Raw genomic sequence first — 12,786 nt, forward strand, 5'->3', positions numbered from 1 at the left:
ACATGCCCTCATGCTCAATAACATGACACCATGCATATCAACATGCCCACCTGCACACCAACATGCTCTACCAGCACATGAAAATGTCCCCTCTGCACACCAACAAATCCCCCAGGCCAGGACACTAACATGCTCTCCCAGAACATAAATATGCCCCCCCACCCCCCACCCCCCACCCCATCCACACAAACACACAGTAGGCTAGTCTCCACATTACACTTTTACTTACCTTATTTCCTGTAGTTTTATCTGCCACATAGGTCCTGGAACAGTAGCGGCCTCTGTGCAGTGTGTGTACCATGTGACTGCATCAATCAAATGAGCATCAGCAGGGAGTAATCCAATTATGATCATGAACTACTAGGATTAGTTCCCTTCCTTGATAGTTTGTTCAGTAAAAATGCACCCCAAACAGTGTCCCTTATCAGCCCTGACACTTGTATCATGAGCTTTGCCCCTGTATACAGTACAAGCATGTACTGTACATCCTTATAGGTCTATACAGCACAAGGTTTGCTTTTCAGGTACAATAGAGAGAGAAGGAGGCAAGAGATAGACAGGCAAGTAGGAGGAAGATAGTAGGATAGATAATGGTTGTTGTTCCGCATGACTGAATTTGTAAGAACGACGAAATTGCCCAGAATAAAAAACACACAGAACTGAGCAGTGATGAGCACCCCTTACTTGCAGATGATGCTTCCTCTAGATTTACTGTGACACGGTTTAATCTGTAGTGAGCAAGCGATTGCCTTCCACATTTCTGGGTGACATTTCCTAATATCCAAAACAGGAATATTCATAAAAGGCATCTTGATGCTTCCTTTCTCCCATAGCTTCATGTCATTCATTGCTCCCTGGTCTGATTGGGCATTGCAGCTTCGGAATAATTCAGTTGGCCTGAAAATAAAGGCATACAAAATTAAACTAGTTTCAGTACAGTTTTGGTCTTTTCTAGAAATGCTTGAGACTCAGGACTCTTTTATCCCTTTAAACACCACAATAAATATCCCGGGTCCCTGCTTATTAATGCGCAAGCGCATTAATGCGCCTGCGCATGCCGGACGGCCGAAGGCCGTAGAAGGACAGCGATCGCCTCTGCCTGACTGACAGGCAGAGGTGATCGATGGGCAGGAGGGGGTGAAATGGCAGCCTTTGGCGTGGCCGCAGTGGCTGCGTGACGTCATATGTAGCCGCTGTGGGCCGGGGAGCGAGGAGTAGCTCCCGGCCAGCTCGCTAAAGCTGCACTGGCCGGGAGCTACTCCTGAAGTGCAAAGGCATCGCCGCTGTGTGATGCCTTTGCACTTCTGCGGGGGGGGGGGCGGCACTGACATGCGGGGCGGGCTAGCCCTGTGCAGGGCGTCCCCCCGCATGTCAGGGAACATGATCGTAGCTGTGCTAAATTTAGCACAGCTACGATCAACTCGGAATGACCCCCATTGTGCACTGTAAAAGCACCACAATGAAATTACCTGGGTCGAGCGACCTGGCATTTCAACCCGCGTAGTGAGCAGGGTTGAACACGGGTTCAAACTTGCTCATGGTGCAGTGTAAACAGGTAAGCCAGGTCGATGCGACCCGGGACCCATTCATGCATAGAGAAGAGGTGGCGCTGGGAGATCCTCTGCACGCGCCGTCAGTAACATCACCAACACGGCATATTGCCAAGTCGGGTTGCCTATCTAAAAGGGTCTTGCAGAGTTGCACCTGGGAAGAACCCGTGCACATATCCTAGGTGTGACTTGCCATTTTAGTATAAAAGCGCTGTTAGACATTTCCTCACTCTCAGTTGGCATCCACTTTATTGAACAAAGGCTTTATGTAAATAAAATTATTTGACACAATTGACATGCTTCTTTATAAGTATGTAGCAGAAATGTTATTTACAATGCTTTGCAAGTCACCTTAAAGTATTTCCATTTGTTTCAAATCTCAAGTTAAAATTCACATATAAGTGTAACCCCCCTTTACTACCTTAAGGCCTGATTCAAGTTGGAAAGCAATCAATCACGATGGTTGGGAAAGTGCGTATGTTACGGACCTGTTCTGCAGGACTTGCAGGGATGCAAACGCATCTGCCTGATTGACAGGCAGAGGTGTTCGGTGGGAGGGATGAAGGTAGGGGTGGCCGCCGTTTTCCAGGAGTGACAAGGCCAAGGACTGCGTCACAAGAGATACAGTTTCCTTGACCCCGCAAGCCACCCAGCGACAGCAAGCCTGAGTCACTCACGCTTATTCAGCCTTGCGATCGATAGTCGTGATGCTCATCCCGGAATGCGATCGCATTGCAAATGCAGGAAGGGAGTAGTATACACCTCCTCCTCCTCCTCCTGCATTTGCATCGCTATGGGTTGCAATTGTAATTCATGCTGAATTAGGCCCTTAGTACAAGGGACCTAATTCAGATCTACAATCAGTTTCACAGACATGCGGGGTGGGGGGGGGGACGCCCAGCGCAGGGCTAGTCCGCCCCGCATGTCTGGCCCTACCCCAACAGCACAGGTACAAAAGCATTGCACGCCGGTGATGCTTTTAATCTGACGAGTAGCTGCCTGCCAGCGCAGCACCTGTGCGCTGGCAGGCCGCTACTTGCCACGTCCCGGGTCAAAGCGGCTGTATGTGACGTCACGCAGCCGCCACGCCCCGCCCACCCAACGGCCCGGACATGACTCCGTTGTCTGGATCGCGCCCCGCCAACAGCGTTCTAACGCCGTTGGCATGCCCCCTTCCGCCCCGGACCGCCCCTGCCTGTCAATCAGGCAGAGGCGATCGCAGCCCTGAGATGCTGATAATATCTCATTGGGCTCTCAGGGTCCGCGTGCGCAGTGCGAATGCTGCACGTGTGCCATCTTCAAAGTAATTCAGACTGCTGCCGCTGCAGTGATCCAATCTGAATTACCCCCAATGTTAGGTGTATGTGGGCTACCTAATTATCTCAAGTGCCTCAACCCAAGCTGTAACTAGTTGATGGGCATGTTTGGATCAGCCTGTTTATGTAGGCAATCTGATAGTGTCCTACATGTATGTCTGTGAAATTACAACTTTGTCACATTATATGCATATCATAGCATTTAAACCTATACCTGCTAATGTATAATACCAGTCGTAATACCAATCTAATACCAGTCGTAGCTTTCTCCCAGCTCTCCAGAATGGATCTCACCAGAACGGGTAGTTGAGTTGCAGTAGTTGAGTTCACAGAGTTTAATGTAATTTTAACACATAACAATGTTATCTACATTAACGTTTTTTATGTTGTTTTCATACACAGCATACATGTTGCTCCTTTAGCTATCAACTACAAACTACATGTATGTTACCTGTATTACCGCATATATAATGCTAGACTATAAGTCATTTTTCCTACATTTATATAACCACATTACATAGAATCACAAAATGTATAAACACTCTAGATTGTACTATAGTATAGTTTAGTCTATTGTCTGACTAGACAACTTGCGTTAGTACCCATGTTGGGGGCCTTAGATGTTGTCGGTGGATGTGAACCTAAACTGTTGATTGCTGTCCTCATATACAGCTTAAGCATATATAAGTACATATATACGGTAGAGATGAGCGGGTTCGGTTTCTCTGAATCCGAACCCGCCAGAACTTCATGTTTTTTTTCACGGGTCCGAGCGACTCGGATCTTCCCGCCTTGCTCGGTTAACCCGAGCGCGCCCGAACGTCATCATGACGCTGTCGGATTCTCGCGAGGCTCGGATTCTATCGCGAGACTCGGATTCTATATAAGGAGCCGCGCGTCGCCGCCATTTTCACACGTGCATTGAGATTGATAGGGAGAGGACGTGGCTGGCGTCCTCTCCATTTAGATTATAAGAGACTGAGAGAGATTTACTGGAGCTGACTAGGAGGAGTACTGTTACTGTAGAAGTGTAGAGACTGAGTGGAGAGAGTTTACTAGTGAGGACAGTGCAGTTTACTTTATAATCCGTTCTCTGCCTGAAAAAAGCGATACACAGCACACAGTGACTCAGTCACATACCATATCTGTGTGCACTGCTCAGGCTCAGGCCAGTGTGCTGCATCATCTATTATCTATCTATAATATTATATATATCTGTCTGACTGCTCAGCTCACACAGCTTATAATTGTGGGGGAGACTGGGGAGCACTACTGCAGTGCCAGTTATAGGTTATAGCAGGAGCCAGGAGTACATAATATATTATATAGTGAGTGACCACCAGACACACAGTGCAGTTTATTTAATATATCCGTTCTCTGCCTGAAAAAAGCGATACACACAGTGACTCAGTCAGTCACATACCATATCTGTGTGCACTGCTCAGGCTCAGGCCAGTGTGCTGCATCATCTATTATCTATATATAATATTATATATATCTGTCTGACTGCTCAGCTCACACAGCTTATAATTGTGGGGGAGACTGGGGAGCACTACTGCAGTGCCAGTTATAGGTTATAGCAGGAGCCAGGAGTACATAATATATTATATAGTGAGTGACCACCAGACACACAGTGCAGTTTATTTAATATATCCGTTCTCTGCCTGAAAAAAGCGATACACACAGTGACTCAGTCAGTCACATACCATATCTGTGTGCACTGCTCAGGCTCAGGCCAGTGTGCTGCATCATCTATATATATTATATATCTGTCTGACTGCTCAGCTCACACAGCTTATAATTGTGGGGGAGACTGGGGAGCACTACTGCAGTGCCAGTTATAGGTTATAGCAGGAGCCAGGAGTACATATTATATTAAAATTAAACAGTGCACACTTTTGCTGCAGGAGTGCCACTGCCAGTGTGACTGACCAGTGACCTGACCACACTGACCACCAGTATAGTTAGTAGTATACTTATATTGTGATTGCCTGAAAAAGTTAAACACTCGTCGTGTGACTTCACTTGTGTGTTTTTTTTTTTTTATTCTATAAAAATAAAACTCATTCTGCTGACAGACAGTGTCCAGCAGGTCCGTCATTATATAATATATAATATATACCTGTCCGGCTGCAGTAGTGATATATATATATTTTTTATATCATTTATCATCCAGTCGCAGCAGACACAGTACGGTAGTTCACGGCTGTGGCTACCTCTGTGTCTCTGCACTCGGCAGGCAGTCCGTCCATAATTGTAATACCACCTAACCGTGGATTTTTTTCATTCTTCTTTATACATACATAGTTACATAGACATCTTCTCTTTATCAACCAGTCTATATTAGCTGCAGACACAGTACAGTACTGTAGTTCACGGCTGTGGCTACCTCTGTGTCTGCACTCGGCAGGCAGTCCGTCCATAATTGTATACCACCTAACCGTGGTTTTTTTTCATTCTTCTTTATACATACATAGTTACATAGACATCTTCTCTTTATCAACCAGTCTATATTAGCTGCAGACACAGTACAGTACGGTAGTTCACGGCTGTGGCTACCTCTGTGTCTGCACTCGGCAGGCAGTCCGTCCATAATTGTATACCACCTAACCGTGGATTTTTTTCAGTCTTCTTTATACATACATAGTTACATAGACATCTTCTCTTTATCAACCAGTCTATATTAGCTGCAGACACAGTACAGTACGGTAGTTCACGGCTGTGGCTACCTCTGTGTCTGCAGTCGGCAGGCAGTCCATAATTGTATACTAGTATCCATCTCCATTGTTTACCTGAGGTGCCTTTTAGTTGTGCCTATTAAAATATGGAGAACAAAAATGTTGAGGTTCCAAAATTAGGGAAAGATCAAGATCCACTTCCACCTCGTGCTGAAGCTGCTGCCACTAGTCATGGCCGAGACGATGAAATGCCAGCAACGTCGTCTGCCAAGGCCGATGCCCAATGTCATAGTACAGAGCATGTCAAATCCAAAACACCAAATATCAGAAAAAAAAGGACTCCAAAACCTAAAATAAAATTGTCGGAGGAGAAGCGTAAACTTGCCAATATGCCATTTACCACACGGAGTGGCAAGGAACGGCTGAGGCCCTGGCCTATGTTCATGGCTAATGGTTCAGCTTCACATGAGGATGGAAGCACTCAGCCTCTCGCTAGAAAAATGAAAAGACTCAAGCTGGCAAAAGCAGCACAGCAAAGAACTGTGCATTCTTCGAAATCCCAAATCCACAAGGAGAGTCCAATTGTGTCGGTTGCGATGCCTGACCTTCCCAACACTGGACGTGAAGAGCATGCGCCTTCCACCATTTGCACGCCCCCTGCAAGTGCTGGAAGGAGCACCCGCAGTCCAGTTCCTGATAGTCAGATTGAAGATGTCAGTGTTGAAGTACACCAGGATGAGGAGGATATGGGTGTTGCTGGCGCTGGGGAGGAAATTGACCAGGAGGATTCTGATGGTGAGGTGGTTTGTTTAAGTCAGGCACCCGGGGAGACACCTGTTGTCCGTGGGAGGAATATGGCCGTTGACATGCCAGGTGAAAATACCAAAAAAATCAGCTCTTCGGTGTGGAGGTATTTCACCAGAAATGCGGACAACAGGTGTCAAGCCGTGTGTTCCCTTTGTCAAGCTGTAATAAGTAGGGGTAAGGACGTTAACCACCTCGGAACATCCTCCCTTATACGTCACCTGCAGCGCATTCATAATAAGTCAGTGACAAGTTCAAAAACTTTGGGTGACAGCGGAAGCAGTCCACTGACCAGTAAATCCCTTCCTCTTGTAACCAAGCTCATGCAAACCACCCCACCAACTCCCTCAGTGTCAATTTCCTCCTTCCCCAGGAATGCCAATAGTCCTGCAGGCCATGTCACTGGCAATTCTGACGAGTCCTCTCCTGCCTGGGATTCCTCCGATGCATCCTTGCGTGTAACGCCTACTGCTGCTGGCGCTGCTGTTGTTGCCGCTGGGAGTCGATGGTCATCCCAGAGGGGAAGTCGTAAGCCCACTTGTACTACTTCCAGTAAGCAATTGACTGTTCAACAGTCCTTTGCGAGGAAGATGAAATATCACAGCAGTCATCCTACTGCAAAGCGGATAACTGAGGCCTTGACAACTATGTTGGTGTTAGACGTGCGTCCGGTATCCGCCGTTAGTTCACAGGGAACTAGACAATTTATTGAGGCAGTGTGCCCCCGTTACCAAATACCATCTAGGTTCCACTTCTCTAGGCAGGCGATACCGAGAATGTACACGGACGTCAGAAAAAGACTCACCAGTGTCCTAAAAAATGCAGTTGTACCCAATGTCCACTTAACCACGGACATGTGGACAAGTGGAGCAGGGCAGGGTCAGGACTATATGACTGTGACAGCCCACTGGGTAGATGTATGGACTCCCGCCGCAAGAACAGCAGCGGCGGCACCAGTAGCAGCATCTCGCAAACGCCAACTCTTTCCTAGGCAGGCTACGCTTTGTATCACCGCTTTCCAGAATACGCACACAGCTGAAAACCTCTTACGGCAACTGAGGAAGATCATCGCGGAATGGCTTACCCCAATTGGACTCTCCTGTGGATTTGTGGCATCGGACAACGCCAGCAATATTGTGTGTGCATTAAATATGGGCAAATTCCAGCACGTCCCATGTTTTGCACATACCTTGAATTTGGTGGTGCAGAATTTTTTAAAAAACGACAGGGGCGTGCAAGAGATGCTGTCGGTGGCCAGAAGAATTGCGGGACACTTTCGGCGTACAGGCACCACGTACAGAAGACTGGAGCACCACCAAAAACTACTGAACCTGCCCTGCCATCATCTGAAGCAAGAAGTGGTAACGAGGTGGAATTCAACCCTCTATATGCTTCAGAGGTTGGAGGAGCAGCAAAAGGCCATTCAAGCCTATACAATTGAGCACGATATAGGAGGTGGAATGCACCTGTCTCAAGTGCAGTGGAGAATGATTTCAACGTTGTGCAAGGTTCTGATGCCCTTTGAACTTGCCACACGTGAAGTCAGTTCAGACACTGCCAGCCTGAGTCAGGTCATTCCCCTCATCAGGCTTTTGCAGAAGAAGCTGGAGGCATTGAAGAAGGAGCTAAAAGGGAGCGATTCCGCTAGGCATGTGGGACTTGTGGATGCAGCCCTTAATTCGCTTAACAAGGATTCACGGGTGGTCAATCTGTTGAAATCAGAGCACTACATTTTGGCCACCGTGCTCGATCCTAGATTTAAAGCCTACCTTGGATCTCTCTTTCCAGCAGACACAAGTCTGCTGGGGTTGAAAGACCTGCTGGTGACAAAATTGTCAAGTCAAGCGGAACGCGACCTGTCAACATCTCCTCCTTCACATTCTCCCGCAACTGGGGGTGCGAGGAAAAGGCTCAGAATTCCGAGCCCACCCGCTGGCGGTGATGCAGGGCAGTCTGGAGCGACTGCTGATGCTGACATCTGGTCCGGACTGAAGGACCTGACAACGATTACGGACATGTCGTCTACTGTCACTGCATATGATTCTCTCAACATTGATAGAATGGTGGAGGATTATATGAGTGACCGCATCCAAGTAGGCACGTCACACAGTCCGTACTTATACTGGCAGGAAAAAGAGGCAATTTGGAGGCCCTTGCACAAACTGGCTTTATTCTACCTAAGTTGCCCTCCCACAAGTGTGTACTCCGAAAGAGTGTTTAGTGCCGCCGCTCACCTTGTCAGCAATCGGCGTACGAGGTTACATCCAGAAAATGTGGAGAAGATGATGTTCATTAAAATGAATTATAATCAATTCCTCCGCGGAGACATTGACCAGCAGCAATTGCCTCCACAAAGTACACAGGGAGCTGAGATGGTGGATTCCAGTGGGGACGAATTGATAATCTGTGAGGAGGGGGATGTACACGGTGATATATCGGAGGGTGAAGATGAGGTGGACATCTTGCCTCTGTAGAGCCAGTTTGTGCAAGGAGAGATTAATTGCTTCTTTTTTGGGGGGGGTCCAAACCAACCCGTCATATCAGTCACAGTCGTGTGGCAGACCCTGTCACTGAAATGATGGGTTGGTTAAAGTGTGCATGTCCTGTTTTGTTTATACAACATAAGGGTGGGTGGGAGGGCCCAAGGACAATTCCATCTTGCACCTCTTTTTTCTTTTCTTTTTCTTTGCATCATGTGCTGATTGGGGAGGGTTTTTTGGAAGGGACATCCTGCGTGACACTGCAGTGCCACTCCTAGATGGGCCCGGTGTTTGTGTCGGCCACTAGGGTCGCTAATCTTACTCACACAGTCAGCTACCTCATTGCGCCTCTTTTTTTCTTTGCGTCATGTGCTGTTTGGGGAGGGTTTTTTGGAAGGGACATCCTGCGTGACACTGCAGTGCCACTCCTAGATGGGCCCGGTGTTTGTGTCGGCCACTAGGGTCGCTAATCTTACTCACACAGCTACCTCATTGCGCCTCTTTTTTTCTTTGCGTCATGTGCTGTTTGGGGAGGGTTTTTTGGAAGGGACATCCTGCGTGACACTGCAGTGCCACTCCTAGATGGGCCCGGTGTTTGTGTCGGCCACTAGGGTCGCTAATCTTACTCACACAGCTACCTCATTGCGCCTCTTTTTTTCTTTGCGTCATGTGCTGTTTGGGGAGGGTTTTTTGGAAGGGCCATCCTGCGTGACACTGCAGTGCCACTCCTAGATGGGCCCGGTGTTTGTGTCGGCCACTAGGGTCGCTAATCTTACTCACACAGCTACCTCATTGCGCCTCTTTTTTTCTTTGCGTCATGTGCTGTTTGGGGAGGGTTTTTTGGAAGGGACATCCTGCGTGACACTGCAGTGCCACTCCTAGATGGGCCCGGTGTTTGTGTCGGCCACTAGGGTCGCTTATCTTACTCACACAGCGACCTCGGTGCAAATTTTAGGACTAAAAATAATATTGTGAGGTGTGAGGTATTCAGAATAGACTGAAAATGAGTGTAAATTATGGTTTTTGAGGTTAATAATACTTTGGGATCAAAATGACCCCCAAATTCTATGATTTAAGCTGTTTTTTTAGTGTTTTTTGAAAAAAACACCCGAATCCAAAACACACCCGAATCCGACAAAAAAAATTCGGTGAGGTTTTGCCAAAACGCGTTCGAACCCAAAACACGGCCGCGGAACCGAACCCAAAACCAAAACACAAAACCCGAAAAATTTCAGGCGCTCATCTCTAATATACGGCAGTTCAAGAGAATAACTCCATCCAGTAAATGCATCTTAGTACGATGCTTCGATATCTGTTTCTATTAAAGTGTATATTTCACTTACAGCCATGTATTAGCTTGTGTTTTATGTCTGCATTAAGGAATAAATGAGGCAGGCTTTTAACTACTGTAGTGTCCCTACTGCATGTGACACTACACTGGCTGCTGTTAACATCATTCCCACCTCCTCCAACTGTCACAGGCTGCGGCTCCACAGATTCTCCTAACACCCAGGGCTTATTGCGGCTGGCCATTCCCCCAGCTCCACCCTCAGGAACTCTCATTGGAGATCAGCAGCTGCTCTGTCCTGAATGGCGCTTGACTCAATCCTACTGCTTGGCACTAGTGCAGCTGCCATGGAAGTTTCTCTGCTCCCTATGTCCTGTATGTAGGTGCTGGGACACACACCGCTGAGGCAGTTTGAACAACACCCGGCTTACTCGCTGGCCACACTCTCCGGCTTCCATAACACAGCTATTTCGACACAGCCGAGGTAAAATGAGGTGCACACTTAAGGGTGAGCCGCAGGAAAACTGCCACGGCTGCCACTGCACAAGATCCCTCACTATCTTCACCGCCCCATGCTTGGTCGCCTGTATACAGCTCAGATGCTTACAGCTACGGCAGGTCAGGCACAGGGGAGTTGGCACTCGAGGGAGGGCACTCCAGACTGTTTGTCAGCTGCAACTGACAGCTCTTTTATACCCTGCCATGAAGTAAGGCCTTGTCCACTGGCAATCAACCCATCTGACTCTGGGTTATAGGCCCCGACCACCGGTAATCACCCCATCTAACTCTGGGTGATTGACAGCCAGGATTGCAGGGCCCCTAGAGCCTTCTCTACAGCACTGGCCACCAAGGTATATCTACAAACTTTAACACCTATCGCATCTCAATAAACATATTTTGACCCCGCTCAACACCAATGTGTATATATATATGTATATATATATATATATATTAACTATTGCGGTGGGGGAGGGGGAGTTACCTCATGAATTGTATATACATACATATATATATATATATATATATATATATATATAAATAAGAAGTGGAGAAAATAAGCGCTTGGGAGTGCAACAGCAAGTTTAAAAGGGAAAAAAGTCAGGTGGGTATGATTAAAACCAAGAACACTTATCTGGTTTGTCAAAGTCGAAAAATATAGTGACCTATGATGCCTTGTACTAACCCCATGCGCTTGCCCGCTGTACGTGCACATTCTCTCCCGTGCGTGCGCATATTCGCAGTTGCGTGACGACGCCTCCATGGTCGTGCCCTCAGGCGCGTGGTATGCGCATTTACGGTAGAGTTTGTGTGCGTCTGGCGGGCGACTCGATCGTTACATAGTTAATCTAAATAGTGTATTTTATAGGTTATGGTCCCCTTAATAATATCAGTAAGTTTGTTTAGTGTAACTGGTTCATGGACAGAGAGATCCCTCTTTACATGATACGAAGTGTCAGACAGGTTTTGAGCAGTGGTGTTTAGTATGCAATGGTAGAGTATATTATTAGTAACATTCCGGTATTGGTTTGAAAGAGATTAATCGCTCCTGCATATAGTTATGTTTATAAGAAGTTTATGGACATTTACTGTATTTGCAGTTCATTATCCATGCGGCGGGAAACCTAAGATTCCCTCCCACCTGAGCAACTTGAAATAGTCACAGCCCACCTGTTCGAATCAACCTATGACCTTTTGTTATAATGTGAAGACAGATTCCTGTGTCCAATGAACAATGAGATTGTAGGGCCCTTTGTAGTGTACTGTATGTAGTGTATATAAGAACAGCCAGCCTGGGCCAGCTCAGTCTACTCTCCACAACGGTTTTCATCATTGACTAACTAGAGAGCTGGTTCCAGGACTGCGCAGCGATCATTCCCCAGTGTGTAAGTTTTTCTCTGTAACCAACTTATTCTCTGTTTGTATTTGCCATACTCTCTCTCTCTCTGTTATTGTTTAGGATTAAGACGCTGTTGTATATTGTATAATTTCAGTTATTCTGTTTAGGTGTTTTATGTTAGTGCTGTAGTGTATAAGCTGTAACTGTTTTCCCCTTTTACATACTAAAATCATCTAGATAAAGGTTTCGGAACCTTACAAGGTATTGTGTGTTTATCATTACATTGCTAAGGGTATTCGGAGCGTCTCAATCGCTCAAGCAGCTTTTATATTAACAGAGGTTAATCAGCGTTACATTGTGTTAACATTACAAGACCAAGGTTTACAGTATAGGCTTAGCCTTTCATTGTGTTGCATACAAGGTTTACTGTGTGTCATCCTGTGAGCGTCTGCGCCGCTTGTGTTCCTCTTGTGGGCACAGCGTCCGTTACGCTAGTAGCGTAGCATTACGGTACTCAGGCCGCCTCTAGCGTGCTCGATACCCAGCGTAAGCCGTGAGCGAACGTGCCGCTCGTGCGTCTCGACCACGGCCTAGCGTCTGCTAAGCTAAGTGCGTACCATTACGGTACCCCGTACGCCCATTGCGTACTGAGTCTCTTACCAAAATATAGTGAATGTTATAAGATAAATAATTAGCTTTATCAATTGGCGGCTCATCCGTCCTCCACATATCCGCTCTAGCGAACACAAGCAGACTTTATCTGTCAGCAAAGGGCGGGAAGGTAGTATCCCTTCGTATCCGTGTTGGTGGTGAGGGATACGGTAGTGCTGACT

At 47.0% G+C, this 12,786-nt stretch overlaps 1 protein-coding gene across 1 annotated transcript in view; it reads right to left on the bottom strand.

Annotated features, from left to right (window-relative positions):
* The window catches only part of RECK (reversion inducing cysteine rich protein with kazal motifs), a 424,990-nt gene that overhangs the window by 180,060 nt on the left and 232,144 nt on the right, over positions 1-12,786 (bottom strand). Inside the window, exon 11 of the mRNA XM_063922771.1 lies at positions 685-897. Coding sequence (XP_063778841.1) covers positions 685-897 — 213 coding nt within the window. The remainder of the gene's footprint in view (positions 1-684; positions 898-12,786) is intronic.

Source organism: Pseudophryne corroboree, chromosome 5 (assembly GCF_028390025.1).
Source record: "Pseudophryne corroboree isolate aPseCor3 chromosome 5, aPseCor3.hap2, whole genome shotgun sequence".
In the NCBI taxonomy this organism is placed as follows: domain Eukaryota; kingdom Metazoa; phylum Chordata; class Amphibia; order Anura; family Myobatrachidae; genus Pseudophryne; species Pseudophryne corroboree.